Source organism: Abramis brama (genome assembly GCF_963993115.1).
Source record: "Abramis brama genome assembly, chromosome: 6".
In the NCBI taxonomy this organism is placed as follows: Eukaryota; Metazoa; Chordata; class Actinopteri; order Cypriniformes; family Leuciscidae; genus Abramis; species Abramis brama.
In genome coordinates this window covers 34301897-34321293 of record NC_139968.1, presented here as the reverse complement: position 1 = coordinate 34321293, position 19397 = coordinate 34301897, and the positions used below count along the sequence as shown (strand labels likewise).

At 39.8% G+C, this 19397-nt stretch overlaps 1 protein-coding gene across 1 annotated transcript; it reads left to right on the top strand.

The window, feature by feature from the left end:
- Nucleotides 1-17306: 17306 nt before the first annotated feature.
- On the top strand, nt 17307-18365 carry LOC311085913 (CD48 antigen-like; the record flags this gene model as incomplete). The annotated part of the gene is made up of 3 exons (XM_084118531.1): nt 17307-17694; nt 17876-18166; nt 18241-18365. 3 exons carry the CDS (start codon nt 17307-17309, stop codon nt 18363-18365), a joined length of 804 nt encoding a protein of 267 aa, XP_083974657.1.
- Nucleotides 18366-19397: the final 1032 nt, after the last annotated feature.

Here is a 19397-nt window from a genome sequence, read left to right as displayed (position 1 = left end):
GCCAGGATAACCAAGGAGTGGCTCTGTAAGAAGCATATCAAGGTTCTGGCGTGGCCTAGCCAGTCTCCAGACCTAAACCCAATAGAGAATCTTTGGAGGGAGCTCAAACTCCGTGTTTCTCAGCGACAGCCCAGAAACCTGACTGATCTAGAGAAGATCTGTGTGGAGGAGTGGGCCAAAATCCCTCCTGCAGTGTGTGCAAACCTGGTGAAAAACTACAGGAAACGTTTGACCTCTGTAATTGCAAACAAAGGCTACTGTACCAAATATTAACATTGATTTTCTCAGGTGTTCAAATACTTATTTGCAGCTGTATCATACAAATAAATAGTTAAAAAATCATATATTGTGATTTCTGGATTTTTTTTTTTAGATTATGTCTCTCACAGTGGACATGCACCTACGATGACAATTTCAGACCCCTCCATGATTTCCAAGTGGGAGAACTTGCAAAATAGCAGGGTGTTCAAATACTTATTTTCCTCACTGTACCTTCTTACGTGCGACGTTACCCGGTGCTGTCCGTGGCGATGCTGCTGAATTAGTTGATATCGATGGCTCGAGAATCAATTATTCTCTCGTGCAGGGGCTGTTTATGTGAGAAAGCGGTGTTCTTTATAAAAGAAGCACTTCAGAAATAGTTGAAATTGCCTTTATTAGGACTCATGGGATATTATAAAAAAAAAATCCAAACTATAATAGCATATAATAGCCTAGCCTACATTTTTAAAATTGTATCATATTGTATATTGCTGCCATGATAACCATTTCAAATTTTGACGTGCTTTCTTCTCTTTCCCCTTTTTGTTCGCTGAGGTGGAGGAGCTGCGATGAAATATTATTCTTGTAAATACTTTCCAGCATTTCAGTAATAAAAGTGTACATCTTACTAGCCTACGGTGCTCGGCAGTGATCAAAAAGGATTTAAACAGTGAATTTTGAATCTCTTCTTGTAAACTCAGAGATGTGGATTCAGACAGCAATTAAATTACCACACGACCTGTTTGTCAAAAAACAGTAGGTACTAACTTGGCCAGGGATTTTTACGCGGGTTGGGTGAGAAAAAAACAATGATATATTATGGATTCGGACGGCACTAAAATCACAGACTTACCCCTGTAAATGTTTAAAATACTGGACAAGCCCATGAGAAACAATTAGCATCCGAATATTACTTAACTAACAGTAGCCTATGCTTTCACTGGCCTTTAAAAGCGTTCTTTAATTAAATGAATAATATTGTATATTAATATAATTAAAATTCTAACAACAATCAGTGTAATGACAATTTTATTCTTTGCATGAAAACAATTGAATTAGCCTAACTGAACACTGTCTGGGTGTATTTAAACTTCAGAATTATATTCGTATAGCCCTGCAACAGTGATAAGGTAAAGCTAAGAGTGGCCCAGACCAATCTTCCGAAAGTATGACTTACAGAAGGTATACTTAATTAAGAACGTTTCGGGAAACACGTATTAACGATAAGGTACAACTTAAGGTGTAACTTAAGAACGACGTAGCGTTAAGAAGGTTTCGGGAAACCCAGCCCACATCTCTCTGCTATTCTCAGTCTCTGTGATCTTCTGGTTTGATATGTTTCGGTCCCTCCTTCAATGTGCATCTGAGGGACTTTTCACCTGATTCATTCACCAGCAGAGGGAAATCATGAGTCTTAACAGCATTTAACAGCACACGTCTCCTCAACAACACACATATGAAGAATCAATCCTTCATGTCTGGAGCACAGGACTGAAACTGTGCAGGACAGTTACACACAGATACTTCTGCGTTCAATTCAACTCAGAAAGTCACGATTTCCAACTTCTACTAAGAAAAGTGTCATCACGCCACTTGAAGTCAGACAGACACAACTCATGCTGAAGTCCATAACTTCAACGCTGCAGAGATTGTGACTTCATGCAAATATGACGGACACCAGGGAGTTCATGTACACATAAACATTCGGTTTTAATCAAATAAAGTCAGTAAGTCGATGATACTGCACTGGTAGCTCTGATGAAGGAGGGAGAGGGGGCTGATCTCTATGTGGAAACAGTGAATAATCTGGTAAAGTGGTGTGATCTAAATGCCCTCATCCTCAATACACAGAAAACTGAGGAGATTATCTTCGGCACCTCTCATGAGTGCCACATTACACCAATAATCATTCACAATCAAACCATAAAACAAAAATCATCGTTCAAATATCTTGGAGTGCACGTGGACAGTGTGATCATGTAGACTATATCTGCAGGAAAGTACAGCAGAGAATCTACTTTTTAAGGAGACTTAGGTCATTCGGAGCGAGCAGCGAAATCCTGTCTCTTTTCTTTGTGTCAACAACTCAAAGCATTCTGCAGTTTGAAGGTGCAGTGTGGTTTGGGGGTCTCTCAGCTCATCTGAAGGCCAGGATTCTACGGCTCCTGGGAATCTGTTCCAAATTGGTGGGACACTCAGTGGAGAACGCGTTCACTGAAAGCCATGTACTGCACACCGTCAGACTGGCTGACAAAATCTCCCAGGACTCTTCCCATGTGTTGCAAGAAGTGATAGTTCCCCCATACTTTCACTTTCATCTATATATTTACGGCTATTGAAGACCACTCTTGCATCTATCTATCTATCTATCTATCTATCTATCTATCTATCTATCTATCTATCTATCTATCTATCTATCTATCTATCTATCTATCTATCTAATAAATGAGTCTAAGTTATTACGCTACATGAATATAAAGCATATTAATAAACGGTTGAGGTGGCACTAAATGACCCCCTCTGTTAATAATCATAAACCCGCACTACTTCATTTATCTACCATATCTTTCTAAGACAGAAAGCTGTATGCTAGTATGTGGTTCTGAATTTAGCATTATTAATTGCTGACAATGGACAACTGCAAATCTACATATGAAGAGTTCAGATGCAAAAGCCTCTAAGTGCCATCTGGAATTTTTTTCTAGAATGATCATTTGTATCAAGCTTGTATATTTAAGTTCCGTAATTTCACTTAAATGGCAATGAAGATTTATTTATTACTATTATTATCATCTCTGTTTTGGTTGCTACCGTAGACATCAGTGTTTATTCTCGAACTATAAACTTTTATTTCAGTACTTCTGTGATCATTTGAATATTTGTAACACCGAAATACCGATACTGTGTTGTTAAAAAGATTGTGAAAGTAAAGCTGTTTCATATTGACAACTGCTTTTTGGAACCGAAACTTAGGACTTTCGCACGGTTCCGGTATTTTTCAAAAAACACTACCGGTTCAGGGGTGCGTTTCCCAAAAGCATAGTTGCTAACCTGTTAGCAACTTAGTTGGTTGGCAATGGGAAATTGCATTGCAACCAACAAAGTTGCTAACTTAGGTTTTGGGAAACGCTCCCCTGGATAAGAACCAGTTTTCGGTTCCCAACTCTACCAGCGAGTGAAACTAGGTGGGTCAAACTGTGTCGTGGGAGGATTCACATATAGACTGAGTGTTTTTCAGTGGATAGTTTCATCACACACTGAACTACTGAAGAAAATGTTTCACACGTGTGTTTTATTCTGTTTGTGCTGCTGGAGTCTGATTGGTAAGTTATAAAAACATTTTCATGGCTTTTTTTCTATTTCAGAGCAATAAAGTGGCTGATACTGTTTGAATTAGACTTTTATCTGCTGTTAAAATGAATCATGAATATTGTGAAATCTACTAACTTTGAATTCAGGTCTCCAATTCTTAAAAAAAAAAATAATAATAATAAAAGTAGTATAATATAATTTTATAAACATCTACAAAAGTCATGGAAAGCCATTAGTCAAAAATGCGCAGGTCTCAGATATATTATATATATATATATATATATATATATATATATACAGTGGGGAGAACAAGTATTTGATACACTGCCGATTTTGCAGGTTTTCCCACTTACAAAGCATGCAGAAGTCTGTAATTTTGATCATAGGTACTCTTGAGTGACGGAATCTAAAACAAAAATCCAGAAAATCACATTGTATGATTTTTAAGTAATTAATTTAAAAAAGAAGTTTGCCAATGACCATCTGGATGATCCAGAGGAGGAATGGGAGAAGGTCATGTGGTCTGATGAGACAAAAATAGAGCTTTTTGGTCTAAACTCCACTCACCGTGTTTGGAGGAAGAAGAAGGATGAGTACAACCCCAAGAACACCATCCCAACCGTGAAGCATGGAGGTGGAAACATCATTATTTGGGGATGCTTTTCTGCAAAGGGGACATGACGACTGCACCATATTGAGGGGAGGATGGATGGGGCCATGTATCACGAGATCTTGGCCAACAACCTCCTTCCCTCAGTAAGAGCATTGAAGATGGGTCGTGGCTGGGTCTTCCAGCATGACAACGACCCGAAACACACAGCCAGGGCAACTAAGGAGTGGCTCCGTAAGAAGCATCTCAAGGTCCTGGAGTGGCCTAGCCAGTCTCCAGACCTGAACCCAATAGAAAATCTTTGGAGGGAGCTGAACGTCCGTATTGCCCAGCGACAGCCCTGAGACCTGAAGGATCTGGAGAAGATCTGTATGGAGGAGTGGGCCAAAATCCCTGCTGCAGTGTGTGCAAATCTGGTCAAGAACTACAGGAAACGTATGATCTCTGTAATTGCAAACAAAGGTTTCTGTACCAAATATTTAGTTCTGCTTTTCTGATGTATCAAATACTTATGTCATGCAATAAAATGCAAATTAATTACTTAAAAATCATACAATGTGATTTTCTGGATTTTTGTTCTAGATTCCTTCACTCACAGTTGAAGAGTACCTATGATAAAAATTACAGACTTCTACATGCTTTGTAAGTGGGAAAACCTGCAAAATCGGCAGTGTATCATACTTGTTCTCCCCACTGTATACAACAATTTTAAATCATGAGTTACTCTCTACTTTACCATGAAATGTAGATTATGACATATGTATATGTAACGTGTGTGTGTGTGTGTGTGTGTGTGTGTGTGTGTGTGTGTGTGTGTGTGTGTGTGCATTAGGAGGGTCAGACTCTGTCGGGGGAGGATTCACAAGCTTGTGTTTGTTAAGATCTGTTGTGCGTTCATTGATAGTCTTATTAGATCAGGCGTTTCACTGAACAGCTGCAAATGTTTCACATGTTTGTTTTGTTCTGTTTGTGCTTCTGCCGTCTGATCGGTAAGTTATAAACATATTTGTGATGTTTATTCACATATCAGAGTAATAAACTCCTGCTGATCAGAAACTGATCTCAGACTTTCTAAACCAACATGAGCATTAATCTGAAAACCTGTTCATGTTCATCAGGAGTGTTTGCTGCCGAAACAAATGAAATACAGTCAGTGTCAGTGATGGAGGGAGATTCTGTCACGCTAAACACTGATGTTACTAAAATAATGAAGAATACAATAGCATACTGTGGAAATATGGAGCTGAAAAGTATTTTATAGCTGAAATCAGTAGAAAACATGGGATCTCCACATATGATAATGTTCCTGATGAGAGATTCAGAGACAGACTGAAGCTGGATGAACATACTGGAGATTATCAACTAGAGATAATAGGACAGACACTGACATCAAAAACATTCAGTGTTTCTGTCTATGGTGAGTCGAGATGTAATTCATCCTGTGCTTCTTGTTTTATTAGCTATTTACATATTGAAATGTTTAATTATGTTATAGTTTAAGATGAGACAATCACTGCTCATCAAGAATGAATCAAAATTAACAGATTTATTCATCTGTTAATGAATTTATTCAATTATACGATTTATCCATATTTCTGTTTATTTATCTCATCTTTCTCAGCTCGTCTGCCTGTTCCTGTCATCATCAGTAACTCTTCACACTGTTCTTCATCATCATTAAATTGTTCACTGGTGTGTTCAGTGTTGAAAGTGTGTGATGCGACTCTCTCCTGGTACGCAGGAATCAGTGTATTGTCCAGCATCAGTGTGTGTGATCTCAGCATCAGTCTCTCTCTACCTCTGGAGGTGGAATATCAGGATAAAAACACCTACAGCTGTGTGCTGAACAATCCCATCAGCAACCAGACCACACATCTGGACATCAACACACTCTGTCACACATGTGCAGGTACGACAACATTGATGATATATCATATATATGTGTGTATTTACAAATTCACTCGCACATGACTCTCTCCTTCAGTTCCTCCAGTCTCAGTGTCTCTGATAGTGTTGATCTCTGCTGGATCTCTGATGATTGTTGCTGGATTTTGGATCTTCTGGATCTGCTGGAAACACATAAAAACTGATCGAGAAGGCAAGAATAACTGCTTTTAACAAGTGTTAACATATAATAATAAATAATAAAATCTACTCAAAATGCATTTTTTTCAATTGATAGCCAATTTTATTGTTTAATATTTAAATATGTATTTATGAAGGTAATGTAATTTAGTTCTTAAATAATGTTGGTTATTGTTGCTCTTTACTCGTCTCACACTCAAACACTGATTCTGTATTTACTTTTACTCTGGTAATAGTGATGTTTTGTGTGTGAAAAGTAATAATGTCAAATTCCATATTGCCATTTTTAAAATTTCAGTATTAAATATATTTGATTAATTATGTGCAATAACTTTGACAGCCTAATAATCACATATGTTGTTAAAAAATAAAATGAATAAAAACATACTTTTATTCTTTTCCTGTTGTTCAAACAGTTCAGATTCGTGAAGATGAGAAAACTTCTGTTGTTATGTTACTTCATCCATCGTTCTATGAAAGAAACACACAAACATCGGTAAGATCATTTATCATTAGTTTCTGTTGTGTGTGTTTGTATCATTCAGCAGTGAGTCAGATGGAGATCAGTGTGTGATTGTGTTTCTATAATCATCATCACGCATCAGATATTTTCTTTCTTTAATGTATTTCCAAAATAAGTTATTTTACTGTTAATGTTGTATTGTTGATGTATAAAACATCTGAGTAAAAGTCATCTATAGTTGATTTAGTGTCTTGTGGCTTTGATGAAACACAGAGTTAATTTAAAGGAGTTTATTGTAGCTCCTGTTTATTTTACTTTCATTTTATGATTGATCACATTGTATATTACTTAGCAAGTAATACATTTTAAAGCAATTAATTAACACAAAATGATTGCAAGATATTTTAATATAAGAAATTAATAAAATATTATATAAGTGTCACAGACAGCAGGAAAAAAATGAATAAAATACAACTAACCGTATAATTGTGCAGAAGAAAGGACAAAAAATAAACTCATTAACTTTTAAAGGGAGAAAGAAATTCAAACTGTATTCAGACACAAATCCATGCAACTCTTCAGTTCAGGCTAATATTAATACAATATTGTTTTTAAGGTATTTACAAAATTGTCAGTTTTCCCATTCAGCTTGTGTTGTTATGATTTAACACAGTTAGGCCTTTGCAGTTCATGCTAATATTTGTTTTTTGTTTTTATTAAAATATCTTATATTTGGTGTGATGTGTTTTTTTTACAGAATGCTGAAGAGGAGAGTCACGTGGAGTATGTGTCTGTCAGCGTGAGAAGATGATTTAATATTTCAATATAAAGTACCAGATCCAGCTGTGGGATCATTTCACTATAGGAAACTCATTAAACGAGTTTATGGTATTAATATTAAGATTGATATTCAAGGGAATAAGCATAAATATTCATGATTTCATATATAGCGACTCATGCTTTGATATGCATTACTTTAGTTATTTCCTGCAAGAGTAGCATGCATCTTCTTGACACCTTTATATATATATATATATATATATATATATAAAGATCATATCCTGTTTTTGTCAATTCTAGAATGGAACCAATGAATAAATTCAGTCATTTTAGGAAACAAAACTAACAAAACTGTCATTGCAGCATGACATAGATACGGGCGACAGCCCGCCTATCAAGTTACGCCCACGTCGCCTCCCACTGGCACGCCAGGAAGCAGCAGACCAGGTGTTGTGGGAGATGCAACAGGCAGGCATTGTGGAGCCGTCTGACAGCCCGTGGGCTGCCCCTGTTGTCATGGTCCCAAAAAAGAACGGTCAGTGGAGGTTCTGCGTGGACTACAGACGGCTCAATGGGGTGACAAGGAAGGACTCCTACCCTCTGCCATGGGTTGATGAAGCCCTGGACCAGGTAGCGGGGTCAGCCTGGTTCACGTCGCTGGACTTGAGATCTGGATACTGGCAGGTACCTCTCTCACCCTCTGCCAGACCAAAAACAGCGTTCTGCACAAGCTATGGCCTCTGGCAGTTCAAAGTTCTCCCATTTGGCCTTTGCAATTCACCAGCCTCCTTTGAAAGACTGATGGACAAAGTGCTGTCAGGTGTCCCTTGGTCTGAGTGTGTGGTGTACCTGGATGACATTCTCGCCCACGGCCCCACTTTCCAGGCAGCTCTCCAGTCCCTGTGGCATGTTTTGGAGCGTATAGCAGCAGCGGGTCTCAAACTCCACCCGGAAAAGTGCCACTTCATGCAGAGAGAGGTGTCATTCCTGGGGCACAGGCTGGGCAGAGATGGCATCTGCACAATGGATGAAAAGGTACGAACGGTCAGAGACTGGCCCACACCAGCGGACCAGCAACAGCTGAAAAGCTTCCTGGGCTTAGCCTCCTATTACCGGAGGTTCGTGAGGGGGTTCTCCTGTGTGGCGGCACCGCTGTTCAGGCTACTACACAAAGACCAGGACTTTGGGTGGACCAGTGAGTGTCAAACAGCGTTCACCTCGCTACAGAAGGCGCTGGGAGAGGCTCCCGTGTTGGCTCCGGCTGACCTCTCCCTCCCGTTCATCTTGGACTGTGACGCGAGTGGCCAGGGAGTGGGAGGGGTGCTAGCACAGCTAAGCCCAGAGGGTGAGAGAGTGGTAGCGTATTACAGTAAAACTTTTAATAAGCACGAACGGCGCTACTGTGTCACACGCAGAGAACTCCTAGCTGTGTTATCATCCATTCGACATTTCAAATACTACCTTTGTGGGCTACCGTTCACCGTCAGGATGGACCACTCTGCCCTCCAGTGGCTCATGTCCTTTAAAGAGCCGGAGGGCCAGGTAGCACGCTGGATGGAGGAGCTACAGTCCTATGACTTTAAAGTGGTGCATAGAGCGGGAGCCCGCCACTCCAACGTCGACGCCCTGTCCCGCAGACCCTGTGCTGAGGAAGGATGCCGCCACTGCGATCGGAGGGAGACACGAGACAAGGAACTACAGGGTCAGGAGGCAGCCATCGTCAGCCAGGCCGAGGTGGCTGTGTGCCGCGAGCTTACTGAGATTTCAGCAACGCAGTGGAGACAACAGCAGGAGGCCGACACGGACATACAGCCAGTGCTCCAGTGGGTGGAGATGCAGACATGGCCACCATGGGAGGAGGTGGCACCACTCTCCACAGCGACAAAAGGGCTGTGGGCAAAGTTCCAGGCCCTGCGGCTCACCGACGGGGTGCTACAGCGGGCCTGGAAGGATCCAGCGACAGGAGAGCTGAGGTGGCAGTTGGTGGTCCCCAGAGCAGAGAGACTGACCGTGCTGAAGGCAGTGCATGGGGCCACGGGGGCCGGTCACTTCGGGGTCACCAAAACTCTCCGTCGCCTACGACAGAGCTTCTACTGGGGGCAGTTCAGGAGGGACGTAGAGGACTTCTGCAGGCGGTGCGACAGCTGCACGGCAAAGAAGGGCCCCTCCGAACAGTCCCACGCCCAACTCCAACAGTTCCCTGTCGGCGCACCCATGGAAAGAGTTGGGGTGGATATAGTCGGTCCACTTCCGGTCACTGACAGCGGGAACAGGTATGTGCTGTCAGTCATGGACTACTTCACCAAGTGGCCCGAAGCTTATGCCCTCCCTGACCAGGAGGCAGAGACAGTGGCTGAAGCCCTACTGGAGGGCATGGTCTGCCGTTTTGGGACGCCCCAAACCATACACAGCGACCAAGGGCGAAACTTTGAGTCGCGAGTATTCGCTGACCTGTGTCATAGACTGGGCATAAACAAAACTCGCACCACCCCCCTACACCCGCAGAGCGATAGCTTAGTAGAACGCTTCAACAGGACCCTGATCCAGCAGCTGGCCATCATCACCGCTAAACACCAATGCGACTGGGACAAGCACCTCCCGCTTGTGCTGATGGCCTGTCGGTCCGCTGTCCAAGAATCTACGGCCTGCACGCCAGCCCTGCTCATGCTGGGTAGAGAGCTCCACACCCCACCAGCAATGGCCTTTGGCCTCCCCCCTGACACCCCAGCTGTGCCCCCAGGACGAGAGTATGCCAGGAGACTTCAGGACCGCCTAGAGACAGCCCACGACTTTGCACGTGCGCAGCTGCAGAGCGCAGGGGCGAGACAACGTAGAAACTACGATCTACATCACAAGGGCCGCCACCTGGAACCGGGAGAGCTGGTTTGGGTCCACAGCCCGCAGAGAAAAAAAGGCTGTTGCCCCAAGCTGGACAGTGACTGGGTAGGCCCTTGTAGAGTGTTAGAGCGACTTGGGGAGGTGGTATACAGAGTACAGCTACCCCCACATGGCAGACGAGTGGCCATACATAGAGACAGATTGGCCCCCTACCATGGAGACGCTACCCCCCAGCTCCCACACAGGCCCTCACAGACCCCCCCTAACAGCCCCCACCCAGACACAACTCACCCTGCACTCACTCAGCCGGAGGGGCACCAGCCCTACACACATTCACAAAAGGGCACACAGACACACACCCAGACATTTCCACCACACACACACCCCCAGGGCCACTCTCTCCAGCTCATGACATTGCAGGGCTTGCACGGCCCCGGAGGCAGACAAGGCCGCCGGCCCACCTGAGAGACTTTGTGTAAAGTTGTTGTTGTGATGTGTTATTGGTTGTTCCCTCAGGGTCGAGGAACTTTGATGAGGGGGGGTAATGTAGCGACTGAAAAATGCTGTGCAGCTGTCAATCAGCTGTGTGTAACCCCGGGCACGCTGTTGGTTGGCAGCCTGGAGAGAGGGGCGGACGCCCGGGGGGTTATAGTGTTTGAGTTGAGGAAGTTTGCTCTTTTCTGTTCTGGGCGATAAACGCCCGCTGTGTTCTAATGCCTGCACGTTGTGCTTTTGGTGAATAAACAAGTTAACTGAACTCTGGCTTCTTTGAGAGATGTTACAATATAGTAGTCTACTAGCCGTAATACATAGAACATCATCTAGTATCATGTAAGTATACTATAGGCCTATTAAATAAATGCCTTTAAAATTACAGTTGATTACTTGCTGGGTTTGTATTGCTGGGTAAATGTAACACACAAATAAACAGCAGAAGAACATCATTGATTCACACTTCCACTCTCAGACAAACACACACGAGTCTCATGGACGATCTTCAAAAACTTTATAAACCACATCCTGATTCATACACTGCATTCATACAACCAAGAGACCATTGCACATTTTACAAAACCTTAAACCCCTTATGAAGATCACCACCGGAAAATTAATTTCAATACTTTAATTAAAAACATATTGATTTACATACATTTACAGTTTGACTATCCTGGGATTATTATAATAATATCAACGTCTTTGGTTTTGCATGCAGGACAAATCAAACATGTGGTAAGTCATTCACCAATGTGAGATTCTGCTAAATAAACCTCTAGAAAATGTCTTTAGTTAGATCATAAACTACAGCAAAAAAATAAAAAATGCATAGCCTATATATGGAGCTGTTGGCATACTTTCATCTGTAATAAAACATCTTAGTGGAAGCTGAGTACAAGAATGTAAAAATGTGTGTATTTCTACTTGCGTAATATAAAAGTATCAATTTCTAAAACAAAAAAATAATACCTTTAACCAGCTAAACTATTGAATGGCAGTGTTATATATACATTGTGTATTTATTGCTTTTCTCCCTTGGTTTCTCAACATGCTCAACATGTTTGTGTGATTAAAAGCATGACAGGAAGAAGCTCTTCAAAAAAAAGAGTTTTTCTCACCTACTAGATGTTTGTCCACCAACAGGTCAAACCACATTTCTGAAGAAAAACCGACCGCAACAAGTTTCAGTTTGACTCCAAACCTCACTAAAACTGTGAGATCAGACACGCTGTTAACTCTTGTTGGATTACATTTTTATTAAATGTTTAATTTAGTTTTTCCACTGCAATAGTATATAAACTGATAAAGTTTAGTAGACTGATTTCAGATGATTATGGAGTCTCCAGCAAAGAGTCTCCTTTCCTGCTAGACCTGTTTTCTCTATTGTGTTTTAAATTAATCAGATCACTTGACTCTCACCTTTCGGAGCCCAGACGTTGAATCGTTAGGTTGACTGACTTTCACCTTTTGTCTTTAATGGCACCGGGATGGCTCTTGGAATTGGAGTTCCTGGCCAGTATCAGCATGTGAATGGTTATGCTGATTCAATTGGACTCAGAGTAGGGTGTGTTCCTACTTCATTTGCATGCTTTGTTCAGAGTCTCCACCTCTATGTAATCCCTCCCCCTTGGAATGTATATAACTACAATGCATACTGTATTAGATTAGATCATGTTGGAAGTTTCTACAGCCGCGTACAGCAGAGTTCAATAAAGAATAACTTGAGTTGAACGCAATCCAGACTGTCTCACTGGTCTCTGCTTCGAACAAGAAAAACTTTACAACAGATGGTGCCGTGACCCGGATGGAGAAGGAAACTCAAAGAATTTTAAGCTCAATGAACTGAATCTTGAAACTTCAAGCTCAACAAAAGATTTGACAAAGATTGCCAGACTGAATCTTTCCAGCTTCCTCCAGATTGAAAACTTCAAGCTCAAAGATCTCAACAAAGCTGACTGAGTTCCAGACGAAATTTTTCTGTACAACCAACGATTCGGTGAGTTTACACTCCATTCAAAGAACCAATGCAGACCAGTACAAATGTTTTCCTCTGCGCCGTTCAGAGAAGTAGTTAACAAACAGCTGTAGAGTTTGGTTAACTAAAGATAAGCCTCTAAAAAGTTTTCTTTTAGAGATGAAATTGATCCTCTGTTGTTGACAGGGAAGATTAACAGTTACATGTTAATATTGTGTGTATGCTCTTGCTAGAGAAGACCTATCTATAAGCTAGAGAAAGTTAGCATCAAGTGCTAACAGGTGGTGTCCTTTGCTTTAGGCAGAGAAGAATTAGCTTTACGTGCTAGTTATTTCTGTTGATCCTCTGTTCTTGTCAGCAGGGAAGTTAAGTGTGGTAATTTGGAAAGTTAACAATAGTTAAGCTGTGTTAACAAGTGTACCCTCTATTGTAGACAGTAGAGAGAAGTTTTAGTGTTTGTTTGTGGTAACAAAAAATTCACAAAATGTTTAGGAAAAGTACTAGACAGATTACACCTTTTTGGACAGATAGTGAATTCAAGTCTTTGTTATCAGAGCACATGGACTCAATCGTGACTGAGGAAGTCAGATTGAATTTAACAAAGAAATTTTGCATTAATCCAGGCAAAGTTTGGTCAATCGAAGATTGTAAGAAGGTACTAGGAGAAAGTATTCGCAAGAACAGTGTCAAAGGCATTATCTTCTGTCACAGAGAATTTAGCTTATCCATTGTACAAGAACAAGCTCGTTGTATAGATAATTTGAAAGAACAGAACAAAAAATTGCTTACTCAAGTGTCCTGTTTCACGAAAACGGTGGGCCTCAAGGCCTCAACCAAATGTGACTCAGAAAACCAACAGTCAGATGAAAGCTATCCTGATTTACAGTCTTTTGATAGTATAGAGGACAATGTCAATGCAGATGTAAATGCAGTTGAAGTGTGCGTAGCTAGACAAAAGCCTCAGGGAAAAGGTGTTGATACAGTTTCATTTGCAACCCCCATATTGCAGCCACAAGCAGTCAAAACATCTTTATGTCCTAAAGATATTGAGAGAATTGCTGAAAGTTTGCCATCAGTGCAAAGAAATTTTTCTGAGTTTAGGAGAGAGTTGTCCAAAAAGATGCGGCTCTACGATATGTCTCTAGCTGAAGTCACTCAGCTAATATCACAGATCTTGACTGAGTCAGAATTCAATGATTTTGAAAGTGCTGTAAACAATTCCGAGTTTCAAAATGCCAGAAAAGATGAATTGAGAGATGGAGTTTTGAGAGTGTTAACGAACATTGTTGGACCGAACGTGGACTGGTCAAAGATTACTAGCTGTGTACAAGAGAAAGAAGAAACTGTGAGTGAATATACTGAGAGGTTCTGTCAGGTAGCGGTAACGTACAGTGGAATAGTGGATGATTCCGAAAGTGTGTTAGCTGACAAAGGAGCTCTAATCCGAATTTGGGCAGATGGTCTTGTAGCTGAGTACAGAACAGCCTTGCCATTCCTAGATATTACGTGGGCTAAAAGAACTCTCAGAAGTAACCTAGAAAGTTTAGCTATTTGGGAAAGAAATTCTGATGTCAAAGAGAGAGTAAGAATTGCAGCAGCATCCATTAAGGTCAACTCAGAGAAGCCAAAGAAACGCAAAAGTCCTAGAGAAGCCAGTTGTTCTTACTGTGGAAAGCACGGACATTTTGGAAATGAGTGTAGGAAAAGCAAAAAGAACTTTAAAGATGTAAATAAAGTTACTCAGCTTCTGCTTAGCCTGCTTGATACTCTGAAGCAGCCCCTCCCCTCCTCATTAAACTCGTGGGGCAACTTGATAAGATGTTAACCATTTAGGCTGTGAGTGCTTAATTTCCCCAGTAACTCACAACAAAGATGAAAGACTTATTTTTGTTTAATAGAACAAAAGGAAAGTGACTGTCACAGCCTTTGTTTGGGGGACATTCAGAAAACTCACAGCCTTAAATGTTATGCCATAGAATATTGCAGTCAGACAACCATCCTCTGTTAATGATGTCTAGTAGGACTGATGTTTCACTGGAGAATGGAAATGTGCCAATTTTCTCACACACTGTACAGTGTGTACACAACACAGGGACAGAATAGGACACGGACAAGTGAGGTGCCCTGGGAAGAACTGACGCAACAGGCGTTCGGGGGTGAACCCAGGGTGAAGACACTACCTCATAGGCCTTTCCCCATTTAGTCCATCCTTACATCACTGGTCCATAGGTGTCAAATAAATTAAGAAATAGGGAAAGAATGAAACAACAACAGCAGACTCTGAAAACGCTACAACCCTAGTGTTTAAACAAATACTGCTACAACCCTAGTGTTTGGACAAATACTGCTCTCTGTTTTTCTGTTTTCTGTCTTACAGTGTGCAGATAAAACTTGATGTCTTTTTTCGAGATCCATATGCAACGACCGTCTCATCTGCGTATGAAGCCCCAACCTCAAGAAGACAACCAGACCCACTGCTGAACGAACTATCACAAGAGAAAATGAAAAATACACAACGCAGAAAATTCACGGACCCTAATCGCATGTTCGTTTCTGTGTCAACATGCAATTACAGAAAATCAACACAGAACATGTGCGACTTATGGAAGAATGAAGTCCATGCCTGAATACTGCTGGTCTGAGAAGAACTATGACACTCATGCAAATCAAGGACACAACACAGAATAAGTTATACGTGCCTGTAATTAAGTTACAAGAATTGAACTTTTAAGTGTTTAAATTTGTATTTTTGTGAGAGTTATTAGAACTCTCAAAGGGGGAAGTGTTGGATTACATTTTTATTAAATGTTTAATTTAGTTTTTCCACTGCAATAGTATATAAACTGATAAAGTTTAGTAGACTGATTTCAGATGATTATGGAGTCTCCAGCAAAGAGTCTCCTTTCCTGCTAGACCTGTTTTCTCTATTGTGTTTTAAATTAATCAGATCACTTGATTCTCACCTTTCGGAGCCCAGACGTTGAATCGTTAGGTTGACTGACTTTCACCTTTTGTCTTTAATGGCACCGGGATGGCTCTTGGAATTGGAGTTCCTGGCCAGTATCAGCATGTGAATGGTTATGCTGATTCAATTGGACTCAGAGTAGGGTGTGTTCCTACTTCATTTGCATGCTTTGTTCTGAGTCTCCACCTCTATGTAATCCCTCCCCCTTGGAATGTATATAACTACAATGCATACTGTATTAGATTAGATCATGCTGGAAGTTTCTACAGCCGCGTACAGCAGAGTTCAATAAAGAATACTTCTGTTGAACGCGATCCCGACTGTCTCACTGGTCTCTGCTTTGAAGAAAGAAAACTTTACAACACTCTCCACATTTTCCCTATATATATATATATATATATATATATATATATATATATATATATATATATATATATATATTAAAAACTGAATAAATAAACAACCGTGAAAATTCATCCAATATTCAGACAATATTCTTCTGTTTTTACATATTTAACACAAGTCAGGCAAGTAATTGTGTGCAATTTGAATGCAACATTTTCTATTAAAACAATTATTAAACTAAAGTTGGAATAACTCAGTTTCAATAGGCTTTGGAAAGACGAGGAGCTGCTCATAATGAGTAACAGTAAATAACAACAATGAGATTCACTCACAGTAACTACATCATTCATTCCTGCCGCAGTGCATGCTGGGAACTTGAGTATCAGCAAGGATTTTTTTTAATAATGTTCATCGTTTGTGCGTGTGAGTGTGCATGTGTTTGTTTGTTTTTGTGTGTATGTGAGTGCGTGTGTGTCTGTCAAGTCAAGTCACCTTCATTTATATAGCGGTTTTAACAATATAGATTGTTTCAAAGCAGCTTTACTGTGTATGTGTGAGTGTGTGTTTGTGTGAGCTTTTGTGAGTGTGTGTGCGTTTGTGTGTGTGTGTGTGTGTGTGTGTGCATTAGTAGGGTCAGACTCTGTCGAGGGAGGTCTTGCTCACATTACTTCTGTTGTGTTTGTTTAGATCAGTTGTGCTAGTGTTATTACATCAGAAAATGTTTCACATGTTTGTTTTGTTCTGTTTGTGTTTCTGCCGTCTGATCGGTAAGTTATCATTTCTGTAATTTAGTCACATCTCAGAGTAATAAACTCATGTGGCGGTTCAAATTAGATTATTTTCATCTTCTGTGATCGAAATCTCTTGATGTTTTAGGTATTTTAGTTTCAGTGATTATAAATGCAAATCCTCCCATGAAATAAAAAAATAATAATTTAAAACATTTTATACTTCTACTGTAATCATAAACAACTACAATTAAACAACAATTAAAAATTATTATTATTATTTTTTTCATTATATATTTTTTGTTCTACAGCAGATCATTTAAAAACACATAAAAGATCATATTATTGATTCACTCACGTCTGTTTGTTCGTAGTGTGACATTTCATTTAGTTTGTAGTCTCTGCTGATGTTAAAGGTTAAAAACTGAGTTCAGACTTTCTAAACCAACATGAGCATTAATCTGAAAACCTGTTCATGTTCATCAGGAGTGTTTGCTGCCGAAACAAATGAAATACAGTCAGTGTCAGTGATGGAGGGAGATTCTGTCACTTTACACACTTCTGTTGATAAAATACATGAAGACGATGACATAGTGTGGAAATATGGAGCTGAAAAGTACATTATAGCTGAAAGCAGTAGAAATTATGGGATCTTATATCATCTATATATTAACAGTAAAAATGTTACTGATGGGAGATTCAGAGACAGACTGAAGCTGGACGATCAAACTGGATCTCTGACCATCACAAACACCAGAACTGAACATGCTGGAGTTTATCAACTACTGATAACTACAGCTAACCTGACATCAAAAACATTCAGTGTTTCTGTCTATGGTGAGTCGAGATGTAATTCCTCCTGTGATTCTTGTTTCATTAGCTATTTACATATTAAAATGTTTAATGTTTAATTATATTATATGAGATGACAGGCACAATCACTGCTCATCAACACAATGAACCAAAAATAACTGTGTAGATTTATCCATATTTCTTTTATTAATCTCATCTGTCTCAGCTCGTCTGCCTGTTCCTGTCATCATCAGAAACTGTTCATCCTCATCATCATCATCATCAAATTGTTCATTTATGTGTTCATCAGTGTTGAATGTGTGTGATGCGACTCTCTCCTGGTACAAAGGAATCAGTGTATTGTCCAGCATCAGTGTGTGTGATCTCAGCATCAGTCTCTCTCTACCTCTGGAGGTGGAATATCAGGATAAAAACACCTACAGCTGTGTGCTGAACAATCCCATCAGCAACCAGACCACACATCTGGACATCAACACACTCTGTCACACATGTGCAGGTACCACAGCACTGATGATATATGTGTGTATGTACAGATTCACTCACACTAATGACTCTCTTCTCCTCCTCCAGTCTCAGTGTCTCTGATAGTGTTGATCTCTGCTGGATCTCTGATGATTGTTGCTGGATTTTGGATCTTCTGGATCTGCAGGAAACACAGAAAAACTGATCGAGAAGGCAAGAATAACTGCTTTTAACAAGTGTTAACAAATAATAATACATAAAATGCATTTTTTTTCAAGTGATAGCCAATTTTATTGTTTAATATTTAAACATGTATTTATGTAGATAATGCCATTTAGTTCTTAAATAATGTTGGATATTGGTTGTTGCATTGATCTGAGCAGCTCTTTACTCGTCTCACACACAAACACTGATTCTGTATTTACTTTTACTCTGGTAATAGTGAAGTTTTGTGTGTGAAAAGTAATAATGTCAAATTCCATATTGCCATTTTAAAAGTTCAGTATTAAATATATTTAATTAATTGTGTGCAATAACTTTGACAGCCTAATAATCACACATATGTTGTTAAAAAACAAATAAAAAAAATAAACATACTTTTATTCTTTTCTTGTTGTTCAAACAGCTCAGATTTGTGAAGATGAGAAAACTTCTGTTGTTATGTTACTTCATCCATCGTTCTATGAAAGAAACACACACACATCGGTAAGATCATTTATCATTAGTTTCTGTTGTGTGTGTTTGTATCATTCAGCAGTGAGTCAGATGGAGATCAGTGTGTGATTGTGTTTCTATAATCATCATCACGCATCAGATATTTTCTTTCTTTAATGTATTTCCAAAAGAAGCTATTTTACTGTTAATGTTGTATTGTTGATGTATAACATATTTGAGTAAAAGTCATCTATAGTTGATTTATTGTCTTGTGGCTTTGATGAAACACAGAGTTAAATTAAAGGAGTTTATTGTAGCTCCTGTTTCAACAGATTATGTTACTTTCATATTATGATTGATCACATTACATATTACTTAGCAATACATTTAAAATACATTTTACACTTAGTAATACATTTTAAAGAAATTAATTAACACAAAATGATTGCAAGATATTTTAATATAATGAATGAATAACATGTTATATAAGTGTCACAGACAGCAGGAAAAATATGAATAAAATACAACTAACCATATAATTGTGCAAAAGAAAGGACAAAAAATAAACTCATTAACTTTTAAAGGGAGGAAGAAACTCAAACTGTATTCAG